General features: G+C 37.4%; 1 protein-coding gene across 6 annotated transcripts in view; it reads right to left on the bottom strand.

Moving 5' to 3' along the window:
* MIB1 (MIB E3 ubiquitin protein ligase 1) overlaps positions 1-26,652 on the bottom strand; it is an 83,122-nt gene that overhangs the window by 41,289 nt on the left and 15,181 nt on the right. For all 6 annotated transcript variants that reach the window (XM_040585812.1, XM_040585814.1, XM_040585815.1 and 3 more), the window contains exons 4-12: positions 26,149-26,253; positions 19,076-19,142; positions 14,768-14,972; positions 12,991-13,174; positions 12,535-12,679; positions 11,213-11,346; positions 10,050-10,157; positions 6,147-6,344; positions 3,507-3,658 (exon numbers count right to left, since the gene is read on the bottom strand). In XM_040585812.1, coding sequence (XP_040441746.1) covers positions 3,507-3,658; positions 6,147-6,344; positions 10,050-10,157; positions 11,213-11,346; positions 12,535-12,679; positions 12,991-13,174; positions 14,768-14,972; positions 19,076-19,142; positions 26,149-26,253 — 1,298 coding nt within the window. The remainder of the gene's footprint in view (positions 1-3,506; positions 3,659-6,146; positions 6,345-10,049; positions 10,158-11,212; positions 11,347-12,534; positions 12,680-12,990; positions 13,175-14,767; positions 14,973-19,075; positions 19,143-26,148; positions 26,254-26,652) is intronic.

The following is a 26,652-nucleotide window of genomic DNA, read 5'->3' as shown; positions in this document are numbered from 1 at the left end:
ATTTTAACGTTTTGTTTTGAAGTCCAGCAGAATTTACTGCTCTGAAGAACTAGTTGTACACATGTGCAAAGTCAGGTCAGCTCTAAAAGCAGCCTCTATTTAAGATGCTAGCTGCAGTGTGAATAAAGCTGTCTTCACAAGATACAATGCAAATCTAAAACTAACTGGGGCAACAGATATAAAATATGCCTACACTTCAGAGTCATGTCTTCAGCTCAAAAATCTGAAGTCACAGGTATGCAAATAGATCAAACATAACCAAGAGTTGATAACGTGGCAAAAATAACCAGACTGTACAGTATTTTCAAGTTTTACTCCCCTTTTTTCTGTCTGAAGAATCTCATTAACACTGAAGAAGCTAAGTCTGCCAAGCTTTTGAGTTTCACAGTACTTTGAAAAAAGTCCAAAATAAATGCACTTTCAATGGCTGACTCAGTTAAAACTCACGAACAAGAAGCCATGTATTAAATAAAGTCTTAACTTCCCCACATTTAATTTAAAATTTCTTTTTAGCTCTGTCTCCCATGTACAAGTTTAAAGTTACCTACAGCATAAGCTGAATAACATCCATTTTACCTTTCAGCATTATACATTAGCATCAAAAACAGAAGTTCTGTTTCTGTACCAATTCACAACGTATGAAGAGAAGCAAATTATTAAAGAGAAATATTCCACTAACAATAGGATGCTCTCCAAAACACACCTTGACTTCCGGAAAGCACTACCAAACAGTCAGGGAAGATTTAAGTGCTGAGAAAAAGTTAAGCTATTTGACATAAATTGCTATCTATCTCGCAATATTTATCTAATATTCAAATGTTTAAAATTATATATTTATTTTTATATTACAAATTAAAAAGTTTCAAATGTTCTTCTCAGCACAGTTTGTGTGGGTTTTTTCTTGGAGGCTATCTCTTACTGTTAGTAAGAGTCTTACTGTTAGTAAAGCTCAGAACTCAAGCAAGAAGCAGAATAGGTTTTGCACTGAAAATTAAATCTGTTCCAAATACCTATTTGATATCAACTGTAAAAAATTTCTACAGAAATCTAGTCCATTTTATTGTGGTATCCATGCACTTAACACATGCATTTATTTTATCATCCTCAAAAAGGAAGATGGATGTGGACTTTATCAATGCTTAAAAACATACGAGGTATAATTACAAGTGTGTGTATATATATATATATACACACACACACACACACATATATGCTTACATACATCTATAGATACATATTTAATTTTCATAAAATATTTATCTATTTGACCTTAGGGGTAATTTAGTGCATTGTATTCCATGTAAGGCACCACAGCCTGAAGCACAGAAACTACAGGTTAGGTGAAGCAGGAAAGCTTAGATTAGGAAAGGTAGGTCCTTAAGGAAGGTTTCAAGCGGAGTATGTTACGTTCCACTTGTGACCCACGTCAGCGACAGGCTAAAAGTTCAGGGGGGCATTTTTAACAGTTTTAAGTAGCTCGTGCTTAGTGCATTTAACAGATTATAATAGCTATCGTTCCAGATCAAATTAGAAAAACAAAGTGGCAAATACAAACCCCTTGGTTTCATTCAGAAACAGGCCAGTGGTAGAACTATGGAAACAACAATGAAATAAACTACTATCACTAAAGTCTTAAAGAAAATAAAACTTAACTTCTAAATGAATCAAACTATTGCAATGATTTTTTGGCCCAGGGAGGCGTGGGTTAGACATTTTTCAAAATAGATTTTTTTTTTTGTTTCATTCTCATTAACTTGTTCCCAGGCCAATATGTAAGCTACACAATGTTGTGAACAAATGAAACTACTACTACTGTGATGGGAGACAGCATTCTCTCTTTTTCCATGCTTCAGAAGTGCTCAGATCCAACTGCAACCAAAAAAAGTAGGTACCAGCTTTAACATATCTAACTTTAGTAGATGCAAGTGAAACCCTGTGTATGGGGGGAACCTACACTGGGTTCAAATTACTAACACTGGAAATATTTTCCCATTCTTCCAATAAAAATCTTTGTAAAGGAGAGAGGATTCTGGGAAAAACTGCAATATGCCTCACATTCCACCAACCAAACTGACCCAGTCTGAACTACAATTTGGATCCCTCCATCAAAGCAAACATCTGCTGCTCCTACAGAAAAAATGCCTTCACCCACAGAAAAATCTTGAGCATCCTTATGAAGAGGAGGTTCCCCCCCCCCCATACACTTGCCCTGTGTCTCATATTGAGATCAAAATCACACAAACCAACTAATACAAGGGTCTAAGGAAAGCATCGCAGAACAAAAACTAAGAAAAAATACTCCACCTAGGTAGCTGGAGACAGGCAACAATACTCCTGGCTAATGCTGTTATGTAAATAGGGAGAATTCACATTAAGTGAAGAGGTTACCAAGTCAGACTTGAAAGAATTGTCTTCTGAAAGCTAAAAATAAGCTCCCTTCACTAGGTCCTTGACACGTTCTCTTGCAGAACTTTTATGAGCACTGTAGAAAACAGTAAATGTATTTATTGTTCCTATCAACACTTCCAACCACTACTTTTACTTTGTGAAGTGTGATTCCATTCCATATATATATATATAAATGTTTTACTTTTTAGCTATCAGTCTTGATAGCTGTGTTCTAAGAGACTAACCCAGATTTTATTCCCATATATTACACAGCCTTATTTGTCCAACTTCACTCAACTGAAGAGTAGAATTTAGTAGTAAAGTTGAACAAGTAAACACACACATTTCTTATTTTGTGTAAACCATACCGAATTCTCTACCATACAATAAAATACTACTGAAGCTTGAATGACAGCTCTGAAAAATACCATTTATCAACAACGTAATAAGCAACCAGCAAACGCAGCAGGTTTTCTATTAAGTTCTGCCTATGCAATAGTTTTTGAAAGCTATCTTAACTGAAGACTAATGCAGATGCATAGTATGCAGCTAGCATAAAACATGTTATGCCTTAAAACTAACTTCTTCCTACGAGCTGCTCTATAAAAGCTGAAATAAGAAATTCCTTCTATACATACTTCCAAGAAAACAAAATTAAATGTTTCTTATACTGACAAGCATGATGTAACACAACAATCCTAAGATCACTTTATAACTGCATGGTGTATTTAGTAATTATTTCCAAGTAAATATTCCTTAAAAACTCAAATCCCTTTCCCAATTCCAACATTCAAGAAGGGAAACATTTTTACAAATCCTATCTTAAGATCTTAATAGCTTCCTTACAAAAACCTTTATTGGCAAAGTTTTACAGCCAACAGAGGAAACTTCCCAGGTATCTGGAGTTACCTGAATACAGCATTAAACCAAACGGACTAGTAGCTTCATTCTAACAACAGCTTCTCAAGTATTAGAAAGATACATATCTAAGCAACATCAAAATTGAAGTTAGTTACATGCAGATTTAAGGATCTTTTGAAAGAATACCATAATTCTACCCTCCCATACACGTTTTCCTTTTACAAATGCTAAAACAATCTTTAAAACCAAATCTTTACCTAGGGTTTCCTCTTAGCGCAGCATGGTGAAGAGCATTAAACCCGTTGTTGTTTGTGATAGTAACATCTGCTCCAGCTTCTAACAATACAGCAAGGATGTCATCACGTTTTTTACTTATTGCATCATGAAGTGGAGTGTCACCTTCAGAATCCTAAAACCAGGAACAGTTTACATAAATTTTCACATGTCCACATTAAAGAAAAAAAATGCACTTAAATATCACTAGGAAACACAAAACAGTTCTTCAGACCTAAGAAGTGATGCTACACTGCAGAGTTCAGATCAAGGTGCTTCTGATTTTGCTCTGCTTTTGCAAATACTTCAGTGTGTAATCCTAGCCAGGGCTCCAGTATTCTGTGTTTACACTACCACCAGAACTCAAACCCAGAGCTCACTTATGCCTCGCATCTGATAGTACCGAAGCCACTGATGTCAACATCAACGCCTCCATATCTCATACCCAGATAGAGCTGATGCCCAAATTACAATTTATGAATAACAGGACAGCAACAAAATCCAACGCAACAAAGAGCGAACCAGTAAGGCTGAGGAAAGCAGGGAATCTGAGTAATGAATGCTAAGATTGAGCTAGCATAAAAAATATGCAAAAGACAATACCAAAAAGACAGCATGAAATAAACGGATAAGGAAATCAAAATAAAATAAGAGCCCAGGTACTACACTTAGGCATATCTGTTGTTTTAACCAAAACAGATCATTTTTCATGAAGCAAAGGCCAATGTCCTAAGCAACATTAAGCTTTTAAACCTCTTGTGGCTAACACCAGATTAGAGTATTCAAGGTACACAAAAATATTTCATTGCATAATTGAACAGGCGAAGTATTTATATTTTTAGCTCGGTGTTTTATTTTTCAAATATCCCAAATAAGGGAAAAATACTTTTTATTCCTTGAAGCATTTTGTACATTACTTACTCAAGGACCTGAATGGCTGGACTGAAAAGGAATGCCCTAGACTAACAGTGAGAAAACACATCCATTTAAGCTTATTTGCTGTTATATAGGCAAACTTGCTAGATTTATGCTTCCAGTAAAATTCTAACACCATATAAGTCATGAAGTCTTTTGCTACTGACACTGACTCAACTGCAAACTGACTAACACAGAAACTGAACATTTTAGCAATACACTAGTATGAAAACACATCTTTATATCTTTACAGTGAGAATCAAAAACTGCCAAAGTGCTACAATATGGAAACACTTGAAACAGTTTGCCAAAAACTAAATTATGTGGCTTTTATTTGGTTTAACTGATCATGTTTATGGAATATGCTGTTTACAGGCTAACATACGTTGCTGTTTACATAGTGAATTGGCTCAAGTAGCGGTGTGCTGGCCAGTCCAGTCATGCCTCAGTGACTCGACCCCCCTGTGCTCTCATCCATGAAACCAATCACCTACTTGCATTTGCACAACGGACTTTCTCATCACACATGCAGGATCTGAAAGTTCATTATTTTCTATGGCAATTATATTGCCCAGATGGAGTTTCATAGCATGATTCTACTGAGTTGTTCAATTCAAACAGACTTCTATAATTTGAAGCCGGGCACATCCCGTTTGGCTGCCTATGTACCATACATGATTATATGACACACAGTCACCCTTTACTGGGCTCAACACATCAGACTCCTCATTACATCTACCATTCAACAAATACTAAATAATGTCTGGATGGACATTAGCTGGCTAACTGCTGGCTAACTGCTCAACCTCAGCAAGATCAAAACCTACAAAGCCAAGTGGAAGCAGATAAATAAACAATCACTATATTCACTAATTTCAGGAAAGTTTGCTCATTTTTTTTAGAGTGGATATACAGCTCCAGAAACATCACTGATTATCGGCATGGCAAAACAAGGTGGTAAACATGTTATTACTGTGTATCTTGATTTGCCCAGAATGTTAACAGCTTTTTGTTTCTGCTGCAAACCTCTTCAAACTTACCCATTTCACTAAGGCACTGCACGTGGCTGCCTTCAGCTCACGCAGAATGGAGATGTCTGCTTATTTAATAGCAGGTTTCTAACTCTACCTTCTCAACAGAAGGTTGCATTCATATGTTACAGCTTCTGCCACAGTCACTATAAATAAAACTCCCTGGGAAATTATGGTACTTCAGGACCTATGCATGAGGGCTTTTTAGATAAAAGGCTGAACATTTAAAAGAGAATCTAGCTAAACAGTTGTATCAATGATAGATCAGTTCTGAAAAAAAGGTTTCTTTTAATGAAACATTCCACAGTATCATCAGCCAAACTATTCAAAGCTGTATCTTGCAGAAGGAGCCAACAGCTGTAAATTCAACAGGGAAGGAATTAATCTGACAAGAAAGTTAATAATTACAGGTAACTAGTCTGTGAAAACACCAGTTAACATTAACTGACTAGAATAAATCAGGTGCCTATCTAGCTGTCAAGAAAACAGATAGATTTAATAGCATTTTTACTACAGCTGATCACATGCTGGTGGAAGCTAGGAAGAGAACTTCAAAAGATCCATTCCTTTTAATCTCATTTTCCATAATTCTTCTATCACCTACAAAACAGCATCTACACACAGCAAATCATAAAATTCAGTAGCTGAAAAGTGAATCTACATTAATATTTACTTTACCTGGAGACTAGGATGGCAACCAAAGTCCAGTAAAGTCTTCACAACTTGCAGATGACCTTTGTTGACAGCAATATGAAGTGGAGTCTGCCTGCGTTTGTTGCGAGCGTTCAAATCTGCACTGCCTCGGTGCAAGACCTCTATCACAGCACCCTCATCACCAAAGGCTGCATGATGGACAGCCCTGTCTCCATCTTTGTCCTAAAGCAGAAACACTAATTTAACCCAGTGTATTCTACAGTTCATTTGCATTTGAACAAGAACATTAATTTAAACTGAACAACTGTGCATATTTGATTTCTTTAAAGAAAAATTAGATAACCATGGTATTATTCAAATGCCTAATTAAAATAATTGCTCAAACTACAACAACAGAGGATGAAGAGTCTGTCCGTATATGAATGGATATTCTGTAACACGTGGTATTCTATATCACATACAGCTATCGCTCTGAATCTTCGTGTGATTTATTAATCAGAAACTTGATTGGATTCATTGGGGTTTCTACTACAAAACAACCACTGCCAAGAAAAACCCCAACCAGAAAACCCACAAACAAAATCCAACTCCCCCCAAACCCAAAAAACATTACACTCACTAACCCAGGGTAACCCTTCTGGTAACCCAGGAAGGGTTTCAGATTCCAAATAATGGTATAAGAGAATTGCCTTGTTCATACGATTACGCTCATATTTATTAGGGTTTTTTATATATGTCTTAGTTTTCAGTTAATAAACCTTTACCAAAGGCAATTTGGGACTGATGCTGAAATTAATTAGAAGTTCTGATTCTATGCTGACCATGATTCACAGCATTCAAGCTCTGATTAAATTCCGTTTCATCCAAACTAGAGAATTAAGATATGGAGATCATAAATTTGTCAGTCTGGGTAAGCAGACTGTACTACATGAAACATTTTAAAATATTAATCAAGTTATATCAACATTAATGACAGCATAAAAAAAAGCTCAAAGTAAAATGGAAGGTCTATAACAGGTTTCAATGAAGTAACTTCCATAAGCTAGTTTCTAACTAATTTTTTGTTTACAGTGGAATATCACTGTGTATTTGCAGGATTTAATTTGACAATGGAGAAAAATTACTGAAAATTGTAAGGAGGAGATAAAATCATGATCAAGGGTGCACTGGATGTCTCTTGGGCAAGCTTAGTTTCTCATCAATTTGCTTTGCCTTCAGCAATGTCTTTGAAAAGTGTTTATTATTATATGAAACATTTCTAATATATTTTACTTCAAGGCAGACATTAATAGTTCCAAGAATAAACTGTATTTGCAGAATTACAAGATGACAATGACACCAGTCACAGCATTCAAAAAAATGATGGAAAGAGGTTGCCAATCATCAAATAAATCTTTTTGGAAATATGAATACATTTTTTGAGACTGTCAGGGTGCTAAACAGCAGCTTCAATAGCTTTTGAAAACACTGTACTTTTATGCCTTCCAAATCAATTCATGCTACAAAATCGTCTTCTAAGACAGCAGAATTCCTTCTCAGGCACATCCAACAAACAGTCAAAAGAAGCCAAAGCTTGCCTATTTGGAAGGGGAAGGGATCAGAAATGGGAAGTCTATGTATTTCTCATCTGGTTATAAAGATCATTACGAGGTAAAACTTATCAAGAGCACGACAGTAGTTAAACTGCTAAAACATTTACAGAGCACTGTTTCATGGGTATGTGGTAATTTGTCTTTTCATATTTGCAGTCTGCAAAGTATACCAAGATAGTTATTGATGAAACCCCATCCAATTCATAAATATTTTACAGTTTCAACATGCTTCAATATTGAGATGCAAACCCCTGATTTTATAAAATCTTAATGTACAGAATTCCTACTTTAATGAGTAGAGGTCCAAGAAAGCACATGCCTTTTTTTTTTTAGCTCAGCCTCAAAACAAATGATCTCAAGAGGTAAATCTCACTGTGTAGTTTCTACACAGTAACTATTATACCTAGAAAAAGCTAGCAAGTAATTAAGCTTCTGTCCCAAGACTTATATTTAGCTAGAAATCTAAATATTAAAAGCACTATAGTTCTACATGCCAACAATATTGTCAGTATTGTCAATATAATAATTGATACCCATAATTTCCACAGACTGAAAGGCTATGTATTTTATTATGTAATAACTACATAAGGCTTTTTGAGCTCTGCCAGTAACATTTTCTGACTCAACAGAGGCCACTTGTACTCTACATTAAGCCAGAGACATAAGCACAGAGGAGACAGCAATATGAGGGCATACCCAGAAAATGTCATCATGAACATATATACTCTGCAGCAGTGACTAGAAGTGTAAATGTATCCAACTTAGCTATAAAGCAGACAAAATAAGGATTTTTATCCATTGCTTCCATGCCACAGACCGCAACAGTGAGGTAAACATACTATTTGCTCTCTGCTTAATGGGATGGTTCTGCTAGGTCTTCACATCACCAATATATTAAAAGCTGACATTTTTTAAAGCCTGAAACAGCCTCATTAATCTAATAATGTAATATATATGATTAACATTGTAATAATTAATGCAATTAAGTAGGAATACCACCTTCATTTAAGCAACTACATGAAAAACGTTTGAAAACTCAAAAAAAATCCCTGAATTTTTTTTTAATGCCAGTGTTACAATACTTCTGAAGCCTCAGCAAACATGAACTCTTAACAATTCTGTTAGCAGATTACCAGGTGGATTATCTTGAAGCTGTTAAAGCAGTGCTTCTATTTCCCTCTCTTAATGCTTCTAACCTTTCCTTATACCAGAGAAGAAAGTATCAGTCCACCACTTAACAGGGCAGCTTTGATTCCATACTACACATGAAAAGCAGCTTAGCCTAGTTTGTAACAGTATATGCTATGTACTGCAGTGAAAGCACTACTAAAATGAAACTACTTCACAGAAATCTGACCACAGCAAGTACGTACTGCAAATTTAAGCCATCTTTAAAACTGAGCAGAAGACCTTTATAAAGTAACGGTGTATCTGTGAATATGAAAATAATTTTAGTTTCAAGATTTACATCATTGCTTTGTAAAGTTTTAACACTGTAACTTCTGTATACCAAATACAATATAACACTAAATGCCCATGCATGAAAAGTTATTTTTTTGTTATGCAAACAATGACTGGGCACACTATTAACTTCTAAGACTTCTGTTAGGCTTTAAGTTATATTCTTAGAGAAATTTGACATATCCTTCTTGTGCTTCACAGAAGGAGCAAAGGCTGCAATATCAGTGCAATCTGTGTAAGTGAATGAGGCAAAATAAATTTAAAATGCAAATATCATAGTATGTTGATAGATAATTTTCTCTCAAACAATAATTCTAGAAAAACTTAAATAAAAGAACTCCTTCCATTTTGTTGGAGGTTAAAAAACAACATCAACCCACAGCTGAAAGATTATCCTACCTAAAGATATTGTCATTACTTTGTGCTCAAACTTGCTTTAGTTAAGAATGGAAAGGTTTCTCCTAACTAAACACTGTACATAAAAAGCATAGCAACTATCTGAAGTTGGAGATGTAGCATCCAATATCATCTTTTTCTCTGACTGCCATAGGCAGTGTGCTAGCCTATTGCATTCTACTGCTGAAATGAAATAAAGGAAGTAAAGCGGCTTCATCCACTACAATCTTACTAGCTTACACAGCTCTATTATATTAGCATTATATTTCACTTAATTAGATGTGCTAAAGAATTAGATATTGACTCTGTAATATTGTTAGCAGGAGGTTAATTTGGGAATGTAATCACAGTAAGAAAAGGAGTTTTTTCACTCACTGACATTTGAGAAGGCAGCAACTCCAATAGAATTGTTATTTTTGTATGTAGCAAAGTTTAAAACTTGTGGAGACACAAAGTCTATTTTGAAATATTAAGTTACCTCTGCTTCTACATCCACATTCTGTTTCAGAAGCAACTTCAAAATGTCAACATGGCCATTCTGACTAGCGGCTTGCATAGCTGTGTGTCCAGCACATTGTCCATTTACCTGGAAGCATACGAATACTGTGAGATAAGTTGCAGGATACACACACATACCTACGAGACATTTTAGTAGCGTATGTGCAAATGTATTAGAAAACTTAAAGGAATAGCACACATATGAAAGTATCAAGTGAACAGTTTTTAGACAGCTGCCTCTCTGCACATATAGATGATGTCCTAGTCTTCCCTACTTCGTTTCTATAGCATTACCTAGATAGAAGGAATGAAGCAAAAAACGGATTTATTTCAAACAATAAGACTTTAATGACAGTTGGATCAAAACCTTTCATCTTTGGGCTACTGTAAAGGCAAGATTTTGAGAACAGGTTTCAGAACAATACCAGTCCTCTACAGCATACTTAACTTATTCTGTAATTTATGGCAACAACAGAAGTTAGTCTGGACAAAATACCATGTTTTGTATAATTTTGAGCTACATATCAGTCCTCAGAATCGAAGTTAAGTCTCTTATCTGCAAGAATTACTACTGCTGTAGTAAGAAAAACATCCCATTGTGATTTTAAAACATGCTCCCTGAACCAAGTCCAAATATAGGACTTGATCCAACTGGACTCCAATGCCAATTCTTAAGCATTTTCTTTAAGATTTTTCAGTACTAGGTTATTAGACAAGTTGGTGAAAGGAATCTGACAGAACAGATTAGATGATCTACCTGACAAGTTAAAAAAACAAAACAAAAACCACAACTGGGGGATAAAAAATGCCCCAAAATCTACCCTCCTTCCTTCTATCCCACTCAAACCAAAAGAAGTTGAAGGTTCTTCACTTAGGAGTTTGATTCCCTGCCCTGACTCTGGCAGACAGAGGTTAGAAAGTATTTTACTTCACAGCAGACAACAGAACACAAAATCTGTCTGGTGAAAAAGAGTCTAAGTGTTATCTTCACACCCCCCCAAACATTTCATAGAACAACAAATGGGAGAACTGGAACCAGCTGTATTACTTCTATGCAGACAGACTACTAACTGTCTGGAACAGCTTCACATCCTTTAATCTCACAGGTCCCCAGAACAGGTCCTCCCAAAACACAACACTCACATCTACATCTGGTCTCTTTAGCAAATCTTCCACTTTAGCAACATCTCCGTTGGCAGCAGCTTTAACCAATTCTTCATTGAGATCTCCAGATTCTTGTGTTTCAAATAATTTTTTCAATAGCTGAGACAATCTCTCTATAATTATTAAAGAAAGGAGCATAAAAATTACAATTCTAATCAAACAGGAACAGAAAAATAGCAGCTAAATTTGTCATGTTTCTAAAGGCATGTACATAGTAATGCACAAACCACCATAACGTGGCAGCTCTAAGTTATTACTCAGTTTTGAGTAAGTGCTACACACCAATACCCTTTAGACAGTTGAGACTGTCACATCAGAGACTTCAAAACAAAGTTGACTGAACCACAACAACTTGTCTACCACAAAATATAGAAAGGTGGGGACAAGGTATAAAAACATTAATGTACATATTTAGAGGGCTAAAAAGCCTGTTAAATCAACTTAGGGTATATCCCTATATACCCTGTATCTGTGATTTGAAACGCTAAGTCATATTATGCTTCTAGCTAGTTTTATGGCTGCTGTGACTTTGTCTTCATTGCAGAAAAACTCACTGTATCAATGCCTCCCTAGAAAAAAACCCTAGAAAACTATGTAGAAAGGTTTGTGGCATTAAAGCAAATATGCAAAGAGGAAAAAACAACTAGCTATGAACAAGAAAAGGAAAAAAAGATTCTAGTATAACTGATTTGTGAAACAGCCAACAGAACATAAAACACATTGGATAGTCTTTCTGCCTCATTATTAGATGAATAAGGGCAGGTTCAAAAGAACTGAAACCTGATTACATGGACAAAAAATATCCTACTGTAATTGGTCAAAGGATGTCTAGCTAAATTTCAAGACATAAATTTTAAGGAAAGAATATTATGCCCATTAACTGCCTGCAACAGATCCCTCTGTTGCACTTGCTATCCCATACCACCTATTAAAACAAGCAGTCTGCTTGCTACAGCCAGTGACATTCTCTCTTCATGCCCTAGTCCCTATTCCAATCTAATGTTCCCTCCAATTATTTAAAGTCGTTAGAGCAGACCTCCGAAGACATACATTCACTGTGGCCAAACAGGAACCCAAATCTGGAGTTTTTGCACCTTATCAAGATAACAACCACCAACATCTCTGTACCAACTGCACGCTTTTTCTTGCATCTTTCTCAAATGTTTAACATCAATTAGCCAAACCTCAAGCCTGAGTATTATTAACGTTGCACACAAACTATGTACCAGTACTTACTAACAATTTTTTAATTAATACAAATACTTGCCATATGTACATTACTGGTTATTCTACAAACTTACCACCAGATGCATTACTTATAGCAGATCCTGCTGATGCCACCTTTGAGACAGCTGCTGGATTGTACGTCCAAGATGTCCCACAAACCTCTACCTTTAAGTCACTGTCTGAATAGATCTGCTGGACCCGACCAACTTTACCTAAAGTCTGCATTAAAGACAGTGTCAAATGCAAATACTACTAAAAATAAAATATTTAGAAATCTGAATGTTTTACATTAAGTCACAAATTTTATGAAGTCGTTTAAATAGTACAGTCACCGATACTTTTAGCGAAGATCAGGCTAAGCAGATTACTACATCCACACAAGTACTACACTGTGCTTGATGAAACACACTTTCTTTAACTTAGAAGAAAATCACTTTGACTCATACAACCTCCAGGTATTATTACCAATCGTAACTACAAATATTATTTAAGTTTTATGTTTGGTTTCACAAAATGGTAAAACTACTTACTGGAAGCATTGCCTCAGCCCACTCTCCATGACCTCTCTGAAGAAGCTTGATTCGCTCCAAGTCATAGCACACTTGAACAAGGTCACCCACTTGAAATTGTGAGGTACCTCCTTCTGCACCTTGAGCAGCATCTCCACTTCGGACAACATTGGCTTTGGTGAGAACAGCTGGATTGAAAGTCCACCTAGACAATGAAACATTTAAAGTATATTTTAAATATGCAAAATGAAATGTATGTTTAAAAATTATCTGTTGGAAAAGATTCTGCTTTGTATGCCTACAAACTTTCTGCAATTGAATACTATTGACATATTTATTGTTAACCATTTTTCGTCCGTAAACTTGTCTGTGGCTCATTAGTTGAATATTTCCAGGGTGATCTTCAGAGATGTACATTTGTAAAAGCAATGAAAAAATATCCTGCTTAAGGGGAAGCAAGCTGACAGCAATATAAACAGTCCTGAAAGTTGCTATACAGTTTTATTTTTCCAGAGAGAGAAGGAGACTACTCTGAAAAGGGGAAGATCCAAGCTGTCTCACAAAGGATTGGACCGCCAGGAAACAACATGTGAAGAACATTGAATTTTGCCCCCTCCCCCAGGTCAAAAGTTGCAACACCTCAGTTATAAAAAATACTCTTCAATTAAATGGATGTTCTACATACACCTCAATTTTTACCCAGGCTATCTTAATTTGTACTATAAATCTTACCAGTTTAGAGGCATTTAGCTGTTTTTACACCGAGTTATATTCTAATATGTAATATGGTAATCCTTCCTTTATGTGCCATTTGGTCTGGGGATGACTTTCATTCAGCTATCTGATCTAGCTAAGAAGCATCAGATAATGTCTATAAAGGGCAAAGTCAGGGAGGAAACCACAGGACAGCATCTCCTGTCACTGGCTCTGCAGCCACGACTGTCAGAAGAAAAGCCACTTGCATCCCTTCAGCTTGTGTTAGGTGCAAGAACAGCTTTGTTTTGCATTACTTTGCAACATTAACAAAAAATATCTTGAGGGAAAGCCTGAATGAATAATACACTGTTAATCCTTTCTGGACAAACTGAATAGATCAGTCTCCAGATGCAACTGAAATGCTATTCCACTCATCACCTGCTTTTTAAAGATAAGCCCAATACTTGAGAGGAAGACAAAACAAAACCATGTGGACATATAAGATCAGACCTAGCTGGAGAGGAGCTGGGTTTGAGTCCTGTTGGCATAGATGCAACTCATCAAACTTCAAACCCAAACTCCTTGCAGGGAGTGGTTTTGGCAAAAGCTTTCCCAGCACTTCCCATTCTTGGTCCATATTTACATAAACCACACTCCTTTGAATAACAAAATGCTAGAAATAGATCATGCCAAGGTCATTTAATATTAGACAAGATCCCCAACATAAGTAGTTTGTCACCTGACCACCCATTTTTCTGAAAACCTGCAATGCACTGCTATTACCATTCTTCTTGAAACCATGGGATACTTTGTAATTACAAAAAAAAACCTGATGAAAATACGACATTTTGGAAACCAGATCGTTCAGAACATCATTCCTTATTTTGGACTCAAACTTGTACCAAGTGAGAGAGGCAATGAACTTTTTTCCACTAAAGCATCTTTAAAGGTAAGTCCTCATTACACACTGTAGAAGGAATGTAAAAATTCTCAAGGAAATCTTAATAGATATAAAAAGAGAACAGAAAGATTACCAAGTGATCACAAGTGGTGAAGGCAAAGGAAGTTTGAGAGAATCAACGATGAAGGCAATATAACAAACCTGTTGCCACTTGGATATTGTACTACAATGTCATGATCCTCATCAATGCCACAAACTGTTCCAGTTGTTGTTAAAGTTTCAAACATGCCATCAGTCCATCCTCCGTGACCATGCTGCAAAGACTGTACAATTTCCAAATCAAGGTCAATGTTTACAAGGTCACCTATTTGCAGCCCACCAGGGTTTCTGTTACCATTTTGCTCACCTGAAATGGAATGAAAAGAAAATGTTCACATAACCACAACTGATTTTCCATGCAATTTGAAGAACAGATGTTAATTACTGAGACTTGATGCCTCTGCAGCTGTAGTGGCTGATAGGTAAAAGGGAGTGAAAAAGGGTGAAAAAACTCTGAACCTCTGGGTATGGGATTGTGTGTTTCTTGTTGAGTTTTCAAGGCAAATAGCAATGACACTGGCAAATGCTAAGTACTTATGCCAGGATTCACTATGGGCTCTAGCTGTGATGGTAACAGCTATCATATGGCATTAGACATCCAGATTCAGAATTATCAGAGCTTTTATGCAAGTCATACACGAAGTGCCATGTACCCATTCAGAGGCTGAAAGATAAGAGAAGGCCTACAGAAAGTGGTTTTTAATTGGGTCAGTCCTTGAACGTGGAGAAAGCACTGGCAAAAGTATAACTCCAGAATGACCAGCAATGATAGTCTTTAACCTTTTAAGCGGGGAGATGACTACAAAGCAAAAAAATACACACCCAAAACCCAACCTGCAAATTTAAAATTAAAACATTCTCTCTGGATAATTCCTGCTTTCAAAAGATGCGTCACATAGTAGAAATTCATTAGCTGGAGAGAAATGGTATACATGCACACTCATCAAGCTGTGTCAACTGATGAGAGAACACACCTGTGGACCTCCTCACTGCCAGAACCAGAGGATGGTATCTGGTATCTGGTACCATCCACAGAACAGCAAAGAGTACAACTGCAGAAGTCACGTAGCTTCGAGTTCAATGGCAACATCAGTGACAAAGGACAGCGTGAGCAGAGTTCCTTTAGTAACACTGCTGTCCCTAAGGAGGGAAATGTTTGCTTTTCCTCTTCCAACCAAAAGGTAATAATGGGGAAAGGGTCCTCGTACTGCAACAATAAGGAAGTACAAACAAATGGCCTGACACAAAGACAAAAACATTCTTTGAAGGGAGGCTGATTCCAGAGCCTGAAAGCCACACCAGAGCTGGCAGCCCTAAGTCTCCAAAGGACACAGTGGTAAAGAAGAGAATCTGATACTACCGAAGAATAAACTCCTGAGAAGGAAAACAAAGCCATGAATAAATGCTCATATTCAAGGGACTTTGACTTCTATGACCACCCGGTGACTTCTTTCTGTCCTGGTCTTAGTTTAAAGGACCTATAGTTTAGGGCCGGGGTCCTCAAACTTTTTAACCAGGGGGCCGGCGCGCGGATGCAGTGGCAGGCAGCCATCTGCGGCTGCTTGGTTTCCCCCCCCAACCCCCAGCAGGGGGGGGCAGGGGTGTCTGTAAATACCGGGGGCCGGATTGAGGACCCTGGGGGGCCGTATCCAGCCCGCGGGCCGTAGTTTGAGGACCCCTGGTTTAGGGCTATAGTTTATAGAACTCAGTTTAAACCTATAGATGGAACAGTATTTTCACTCTGCACCCTTCACCATCACTACAAAACACACATAACATCCCAAACAGTCACTTCTGCAGAGGACAAAGTTGAAGACTTAGTTCTTCAGAAAAGCTACCAATACAGAACGCACTAGATAGAAAACTTAGACAGCAAATATCCCAGAGACTGCCCTGATGGGACAGGGAAGCCTAAGAAAGGAAAAGATATAAAACAGCAAAGAATTATAGAAGCATTGGTCAGAAGAAAATATCTCTAGAGGTCACCTGGTCTGATATCCCACACAAAGCTGAACTAACACCCAGCTGAGGTCAGCTGTGGCTTTGCTTATCCGAGTCCTGAAAGCCCTCAAGGGCTAAGGTTCCACAATCTCTCCAAGTAACTCTTTATAAAAAGTGCTGCAATACAGAGCTGTAGGTGTAACCGAATTTTCCTCAGTATCTGAGGCTGAACCTCTCAAGTCACCTTAAGGTAGCCTTAGGGTCACTACCATTAGTTTTTATGGCATTTGCCTCTACTGAAATTTTGGTGCCATCATTTTCAACCACCCTCCAAGTGGTTGTAGGTGGCTAATTGATTACTCCTCCACTTGCTTCTTACCACACTAAACAAGCCCAGCTTTTCCTCCTTACAAATGTCCTCTCTCAGCCTCTTAACCACTTTAGCAGGCCATTATCAGTGGCCTTCACATTTTCTCAGAACTGGGAAGGGAGGGAAGTGGAGATGGACAGACAATGGCACAAACAGGACAAAGAATTCTAGACACAGCTTCACCACCATCGATAAGAGGGGCCTAACAGCTTTTCCTATCCTGCTGCCCACTATCCACCTAACAATGCAAATTTCATAGTGGGCTGTAATTGTAATAACAGCACACTGCTGTCTCATTTAATTTGGTATTCACTGCAACACCCAGCTCTTGCTCAGCAGGGCTCCTCCCTCAGGCATTCACAGTTCCCAGTCTGGGAACCCCTGGTACACAGGCTTATTTCAACCCGAGTGCAAAACTGCACTGCAGATTGAACTCCATGAGGTCTTCACTCACCAAATTCTTCACTTCCTCAAGGCTCTTCTGAATAAAGCTCCACTGGCTCTTCTGAATAAAGCTCTACTTTCAACCACACCCCTCTGCCAACTTGCTGTCACCTGCAAATTGTCTGGGATTGTATTCTGTCTCATCATCATCTCCAGTGTGGTATTGAACAAAATCAGTCCCAGTACTTTGCCCCAATTACATACTACTCTGTATTAATCATGCCCCTGTTGGAATATTGTTTACACTCCACTTCAAATATCACCTTCAAAAATAACCTTCTCATTTTTAATCCAAGCATACATTTAAATTCACAGCATGAACATATCTGTGAACTACGTTCAGAAGACAAATAAAAGGGACAGATGTTCTAACAAAGAATAAGACTGAGAAGATGGAGCATAACGTGGCAAGAATGATGAACTGAGTTCATCATCACCTATTAAGAACAACTTAATATAGCGGAAAGGGAAGAATTTACCAAAGCATAGTCTCCTACTATCTTTAATGATTAATATCTATGCACCCAAGTACACGATCACTCTAAAAGCAAGCTACTTGCAGAAAACAGACCTACTTTTAAAGCAAGAACTAAAATGAATAAAGGGCATGTATAAGAACCTAAGCTTACCTCTGTAATAAAGAACCAGTAAGACCCTATTACTATTTTGCTATTTTTATTCCTGTCAGACTAAAATAACAAAATTGATTTTAAGTACAGAAGCAAGATACTAAGATCAGACTGCCTTGGCTTTTTACTTCCAAACAATTAATCTACTTGACAGTAGATAGCTAAGTGACTTCTCCGCTAACTTTTTTTTTTTCTCGTAAACAAAACAGACCATTACTGTTTTCACCTACGCTGTTAATAAAAGAACAGTGCTTGCAGGTCATACTTTAAGTACTTGTGCAAAGAATTAGACTAGGACTAGTTGACAGAATTCTCATCACTTTAGAAAAGCCATATTATCAGCTAAGTTTTTTTTATGCATTGGAGGAAAGCACGAGAAAAGCAAAATTTTCTGTAGTGTCCAGTTTTATGACTAGGTGTTTTGCCAAGGAAACACACATTAATAATAAAAAAAAATTGTGCCCAACAGTCTATAAACTTTATCCCAATTTGCTCATATTTTAAAATCCGAAATACCTGGCAATTATTTTTTATACTTTGCATATGTCTACAAGCCCAGCTAAGACATACATGAATAGGTCAGTGCAATAGCTGATAACAGAAAACCTCAACCAAGATCTCACAACATATACTAGTATTAGTATAAAATAACAGGTTAGAGTTATACATTTGAATGACTCCTGTTTATGGCCATGTACATGCTACTTCACTGAACATCTGAATACTTAAGACAGTCTGATAAGAATGCACAGCTACGTTTCACTCTATATACTTCATATATAGAAACAGAGTGCACAAGACATGACTCAATTTATTGCTTAGCCAACACTTAACCACTCCCTTGCCATCCACTTGGCACACAGATACCAAATACATTTAGAAAAGCATTACAATTTATCATGAATACACGGAAATGCTACCATTTCACTAATAAAACCAGTCCTTTTAGATGACATTTAAAGAGGAAAAAGAAATTCAGACTATGTATAATTAACACACATCAAGATAAATTTATTTTCAACTCACCTAACACAGGACAATGGTCCCTGTAGAAAGAGCCTCCTTTTGCATCTTGGACACATTTCAGGTCAGACTACGGAGAGAGATTGAGACAACTTTAGTCCTCACTGACTGAGTCTGCAGGTCAATGAAACTAGAACTGAAATACACTTAACTTAAAAAGGCTGAACATTATGTGTACAAAAACCATACCCCATGAATTCAGATGCAGCAAATCTCAAATACTTTCCAATCCATCAGCCTTGACACTCTCAAGATTCTAATAACCTTTAGCGATATAAAAGGCTATAAAGGAGGAGATATTTTCAAGTCAAAAGAAAGGTATTAAAGTAACGCAAAGTTCCTTTGCATTGTTCTATAGCTATCTTTCCTCTTAAAAGAAGTCTGTGAACACAAGCAAGGAAACAAAAACCAAAACTAAACCTGCAGACAGTGCTCGAGGCTACAGCCTTTCCTGGACCTACCTATCATTTAATGCCTGCCAGTGCTGCCCTCTCTTCCCAAGCCTTTTTGACAGGTGTATTAGATACAACTTTGAGAAAACCTGGCACCTAAACTCCAAAAAATGAAGAATTTCCAGTTCGGAGGAATATACGGAACACAAGGATATTACTTTATTTTTTTTTAAAAAATGCTGAGCTAAATGTGACCTTTTTAAAAAAGTTCTAACACTCATCCTCCAGAAAGACTCTGCTGGATGTTAACTGAGAAACAAGAGTTTCAAGTGTGACAACCACTCCTCTTCATAAAACCAGTGCAGTTCCTATAATTCTCCTTTCCTCTAGTTTTTTCCCCTGTGTAACCCTTAAAGCCAAATGGCTACCATCTGCCGTTGCTCCTTATGGAACCATTCTCACTAAACAAAGGGCATTTTGTGTGCATGATGAGTTGGGAAGGAGACAGGAAACTTCAAAATGTGTCAGAATATTCTATGGGATGGGGGAGGAAATAAGAGGATTGGTGGTTGTTATGATATAATCAACCAGAACTAAACAAATACTTTAGTAATTATTTTACCCATACCCAAGATTTTCTGTATTTCGAGTTTGTATATTCTCAAATAAATAAGACATTTATATTGAATAAATGACAGACTGTGCCCCTGCAAAAGGATTAAAATGAACACTCTCACATCTTCCAAATCATCAAGGCACTGATGAACACAATACCCACAGTGACCTATAACTGCTAAGTGGCCAGAAACAATACGGAGTTCAGTGTATATCCTGATCTATGAAGAATGTACTGTCACTTTGAAAAAGCGATGAAAACAGCCAGATGAAAATATTGAGATTTAGCGGCTCCAGATTCTGTAGGAAATCTGAGAAAGACAAAGCATTTGTGCAGCTTGCCAGCAGCAGGGCTGCCACAAAATGCTGCCGCCCGGCGGGCAGGTGCCAGGCTTAACTCAGCCCAGGACAAAGGGGCTGCTCCAGATGGCAACTGCATTCATGCCCCCAGACCAACCCAGATTTAATGTGCCTGGGAGCACTTGGTCTCACCCACTGAATACAAACTCTCCGTGTCACGCAACAGCCAGCTGTCCGTGCAGGAGTCAAGAAGGGGCATACATGCAAGAACTGTTTTCACATTCTTTCAGAGCATGAAGAACAGAGCAGGGGAGGGTTTCTGAACTGTTCTCCTCCCAGCCAGGCAGAATCTGTGTGAAAGATTGCTTGAGTAACAGCAAGTGTTAATATACAGAGCAGGCTGATGTCTAAAACCTAGCGGAAGAAATAAAATATTCAGTAAAAGGCTAATTATTACCTCACAGCAGAAATTATTAGGAAGCAGGTTAAGATGCCTTAAATTTTATAAGGAATAAACCAAACACAAACAAATCCAGAAACCTAAAAATCTGCACTCTCTTTTTACCCTGCCTGTACCGTGCTCTGCACATAGTTTATTTCTGGAGCATAATGATATACTTGGTTGCAAAACTAAGTGGTAGCTTGATGTTCAACCTCAGCTTCACATCTGCCTTCCTTTCACTTACATGATGTAGTCAATGTTAGATCACTGTGGAGCAAACCAAGAGTCTGATCTAAGTACTACAAAAAAGCAAGGCAACATGTTTATCTTTTTTACATCAGCCTTCATGAAAAAACTGAAGACCCAAAATGCACAGAAAGGTGAGGCACTGGCAGCGATCAAGGCAGTATGAAACTAACACCTGTATACAGCAAACAGTTCCTTCAGCAACTTTACAAACTGCACTAAGAAAATTAACATCAACAGGATATAGGCCTGCAAATGCCTTACAAACCATAACCAAACCTAAAAAAGATCCTAAAGTTTTAAGATAGGAAACAGTACTTAGCTGTACTTCAGTACCATGAAAGCTGGGTAAGCAAGTATAATTCTACTTCTAGCACTCAACTACTGTATTTACCAGGAAAGGAAAACAAGCTTTCTCCTGCCCAAGTAGTTTAAGTAAAAAATCAGGAGTGTTAAGCTCCTGGTCATCCTCCCCTGGGGACTGCGTGGCTTGAGGCCCCCCTAGTGAGGATGGAGCACAGACACAGCCGAAGCCCAGCCACACCAGGCTGCCAGCGCACTGCTGCTGCCAGCTCTCGTGCTTGCTTGGCCAGCTCTGCTGTACCGCGTTTCAGAGAACCCCACTGGGGCTTTTCCAGTTACAGGAGTCTCTCTGAGTCTTGTACATGGACTGAAATAGCAGATCATTTGGAGATGAGATGTACAAGTGCAAACGAGAATGTACCAAAACACAAGGGATGTTATAACGCACGTTTTAGACTCACGGTGACACTGTGCACAGAAAAAGAACTACTGTGAAGCGGGGTATAAACACATGGTGGAAACATGCAAAGATGAAAACAAAACATAAGCTTTTACATACTAACTTGATGGAGAAATCAATGAACCCCGAGGAGGATTATTTCAAGAAACAGAAGAGCAAGCTATAGATTTTGTGGAATTTGTGTTTAGTTAGAGAAGACACAGAAGCCCCAGTTGAGCAGAAAATCATTATAATGGAAAACTCAAGGTTAAGAGCGTGAGCACAAAACATCGCACAGCAGGACTTTCGGATCAGTAATAACAGCTGATGCACGAGCAGTGGGTAATAATGGTTTTTGCCTACAGTGAGAACACTGGTCTTCCAGCATCTACCTTCTGACTTGCTGAAAAACTCGTTTGCATTCCAGCTCAGTCAAACTCAAAATACAGAAAACAGCTTTACTTTGCTGCTCTTCTTTCAATGGTATAATTGGACGGTAAGTCAATTTCATCATCATAAAAACTTCAGGGAATGCAGAAATTTACGTTACAGCAATGTCAGCAGTGTTGGCAGATGGTTGAAGAGCACCATCATCCTTGACCTTGTAAAGCAAAACAACGCCAAAGGAACAGCTGCCAACTGCAATAACTATGAAGTTATTCCAATCAATATGGAATGCCATCCATCAGGGAGGGGAGTCTACAGACTTGATAAGAAAGTTAGGTGCGCTGCTAAGAAGCATGTTTGATCCAGGGTCACTGAAATAGCAACTCTAACACCAGCAGCAATACCTGGAGAGAAATTAAAACTCATCTACAGATACAGCAGCAGGAATGGTGCACAGCTGCAGGTGTCTGAGGCAGCTATGAATACATCCTTTAAAGGTCATTTTAAGTCTTTAAACTCACAAGAGCTTTTGGCAAGGAAATAAGCCTTTACAGGGCAAATGGAGAAAGCCCAGTGCATGCTGCTTTGTCAACTGATTAAGACAACAAGGGACTGGATAAACCCTCAAGTTTTAGCTAAAGGTTTACAAGAAATGCCATATTTCAAACTTAATGAACTCAATTTTCACCTTCGTGAAGCTGAGAAAAGTGAAATCAATAAATAGAGAAAATAGAAGATGGTAGAGAAAGTGACTGAAATGACAAAGAAGCGTGAGGTATAAAAACAACAGCAACAGCTTCTTACAAAGGAGATCAGACCTCAGGCAAATCCTGAGTGAACAGTTTATAATCATACCATCTATCTATTATAGGCACTTATAAAAACTTTCAGTGTGTAACCTTTCTTTTTTTTAAGGAAATAATTTCAAAAGTCTTCCCTGTGGGTTAATACTGTAAATAATAAAATTGGAAAAGGTTCAGTAAGTATGTTTCTGCTTAACAGAAATATGTTTCTAAGCAACTCAGTTATGGAGAGATGAAAAACTTGGCTTGGTTGAGACTGCAAGATATGTGTGCAGGAGTAAGACTACATAAACAAGAAGCAAAACAAAGTCTGCTGACAAGTGCAAATAAATGCACAAAGTATACAAAACTCTTCCCTCTCTTTCTGGGCTCCAAAACAACTAGCCACCTAACTTTGGCTACATTGTGAATAATGTAATAAAAACACCTGCCGAATGTGTAAAAGCAGCCCAAATTCACGTTTGTGTGCTTTAAATAAGTTTTGATCAGCACTAGATAGAACTTAACAAAATAATGAAGATACTTGTTGCTCCATCTTAAACCCCTAATCCTGAATATAATGGGGCCAAGATAAAGACTACAGCTGAAGGTTTGGCTTATGTTAGAGATCTAACAGTTGTAATTGCAGCAGAAAGCACATTTCTATACATTTTGTAACACACTCCTGCAATGCTTAGCATGCTAAGACATTTACCTTGGTTTTATTTAAAAAAAAATGTTATTAAGTTATTCTTAAAATCCTCTAATTTCAAGGATTATCTTTGGGTAACCCAAATGTTGATGAACAGACATTGGGTGTCAATCAGAATAAGAAAGTTTTAAGCAACATCAAAAACACAAGGGCAAGGAATCTTCTCAATTTCCCTTATGCACTCAATTATTCAGAATTTGTGGACAAAAGTACACAAACGGCTTACAGATTACTGTGACAATGACAGATGATAACTAGTTTCAGTTCTTTCAGAGGCTACACAGATGAAAGCAAGATCCTCCATAATGAAAAACAAAAGGAGGGGGTTAATCACAGCAAAAAAGGCAAAGAGATTTCATAGCATAAAACTGATTCCTGGTATTCCTGATAAAACTGATTTAGGGCCCTCCTGCTGATGGTACTGTTTCAAGTTTTTACAGCAAAATCATTCTATTAATAAGCAGTAGAATATAATGCTTATTGAAAACCAATGGAAGTTACCAGCTTCATATCACACAGCCAAGGATGCAAAGAAATAAATAACAGACAAGTCCGAAAAGCTAAATCACAATCTTCTCATTAACTCTCCAATTCCATACAGCATATCCTTTTATTGCAAAGGGCTACGTTCACGTATTCCTAAAGGAGGTAATGTGGTTAGCAGCTCCATCTGGCTTTAGAATCTGAATATACAGATATGAAATGCAAGCAGTGTCAATAATCATATTATAGCCAACAGTACTTTACCCCTACTACAGACACAGGGAACGTATTATTCAACCTAAGAGCATCATAGAAACAGATTTCAGTTTGGGCATTTGTGGCCTGTGGCAGTAGAAACTTCCAGATTTAAATGACAGGTTTCACAAAGAAAGGCAAGGTGCACCTCTCTCATCCACTGTGTATGTAAACACAGCAACAGCAAACAAATCCACTAAGGATCTGACCACAAATAAATGCAAGTTTTCAGCCAGCACCTGCTGTGCCACCAGCCAATCTTCATCTCTCCCAAGAAAAAGCTGACAGGCCAGATAGATTAATTTTGAGAACCAGATGCAGCCTGTCAGCTATCAAACAAGCAACCCTGCCTTACAATAATAAGCTGTGTTTCTTTAATCAGCACCATTTGCATTTGAGTCAACTGTTATTCATTTGCAAGCAGGGGTCTCTTCCCAGCTGTATTTACAGGGCCACATACTCCTATCATTGATTCCACATCTCTGAACATTCTTAACTGATTTCTAAGTCTCAAAACAAGTTTGTCCCAACTTTAGATGAATTTTCTGACAGTCTATTCATGAGCTTTAAATAACAGCTTCTATTCTGTAATTCTGTTCCTTTTCCATGCATCACAAATAGGAGAGAAAATACCAACTACAATATGCTGCATATAACTTCCCCTTTTGTCAGTCTATAAAGAATTTTCTTTAGAACGGGACAGACAGACCATGAAGCATCTAATTCAATACTGACTTATATTTCATCCTTAATATATCCTTATGCATCAGAAAAACTGACCTGCACTGAAGATGCTCACTCTAAATCTGACAGTAAAATACATATTCACTGCAAGTGGTATTTAGTATTTATTTTTTATTTTAAGAATAAACTTTATTTCAAGTGAAGCTATAAGGCAACATATTCTACTTTCAAAAGAGCAGACCACTCATTGTTAAACATTTTATTACTGATACACATCTGACAACTCTTCAACGTTAACATGATTTTTCCCTGCAGTATCAAACAAAAATAATGCAAAGAAAATGCTAATTAAGATGTTATAAACAGCTGATAATCAAAGTAACCTTTCCCTGACCCACATTAGGATAACAAAGCCCAGAAACAGAAGGCACTTATAGGTCAGACTCCAACCTTTTCTCTCTAAAGCTGTAGAAGTAGCTGTAGAAGCCAGGAAGTTAAAAGAGAAAAATTTAGTGCTAAAGCAAATTAAGACTGTAACTTCATTCAACACCTTTCCGTTGAAAAAAGAAAAAAAAAAATTTGCTTTCAAGAGGATTCTGAGTGTTGCCAGTAATTTAAAACCTGCAAATCTTGCAATAATCACACCAAAATTTGAAGTGTGCTGAAGAGTTAAGGAGTTAAAAGAAACAAGGTCTTCAAAAAGTTTGTAACTAAGCTTCTTTTTTCTTTTCTGAATTTTAATTTAAGCACAATAGTGGCACAGTAAGATAATCTTGTATGAGATGTAAAAATTTACCATACTCTGGCAGAAACCAGCCCTTAACTTTTTAAGTTATTCATGTTTTATAAATTCCCAGATCAGATTTCTTTTGCTAATACATATGCATGATCCATACAGCTGAATTCACAATGACCTGACTAACAGCATGCAAACTGACAAAGGGTATTACAAAAGCAGGATAATAAAGCACAACAAGTTATTCTTACTACCCTTCCCCCACTATGCATTTTACCCTTTGTGTTCTTTTATACTTACCATGCCCTCAAAGCCAACTCTGTAAAGGTTTTTAGCACCATTGTCCCAAAGAACATATGCTGCGCTATGTGGACTTGATGCACTCCAATCTTGGATTTCAGTTACCTATTCATTTTTAAAAATAAGAAAATTGTTTCTAGAACAAAGACTTAGAAGCACAATGAGAACTTATAACTTTATTCATCTCTTCAGAGTAATTCAGGATACAGCAATTTTATGGACTTTAGATTTATTCTGAAGCTGTTTTCTATTTGATAGAAGTGTTCCCTAGGTGTCTTAGTAAGATGGGAACCTGAATATATACTTTGTAGGCCTATTTTTCTTTTGTGTATTTGGTAGGCAACCTAAGTGCATAAGAACAAAATCTGAACTGTTAAAGCACCATAAAACAGATTTTCACATGTTCTTACTAGAAGCAGCATTTTACTAAGAAAAACAGGATGAAAACTATTTTAATTGCTTCAATTTGTCTGGTTTAACCTGCATTAGTCTGGTGGCAGCAGA

Source organism: Falco naumanni, chromosome 3 (genome assembly GCF_017639655.2).
Source record: "Falco naumanni isolate bFalNau1 chromosome 3, bFalNau1.pat, whole genome shotgun sequence".
NCBI lineage: Eukaryota > Metazoa > Chordata > Aves > Falconiformes > Falconidae > Falco > Falco naumanni.
This window is presented reverse-complemented; position numbering and strand designations above follow the sequence as displayed.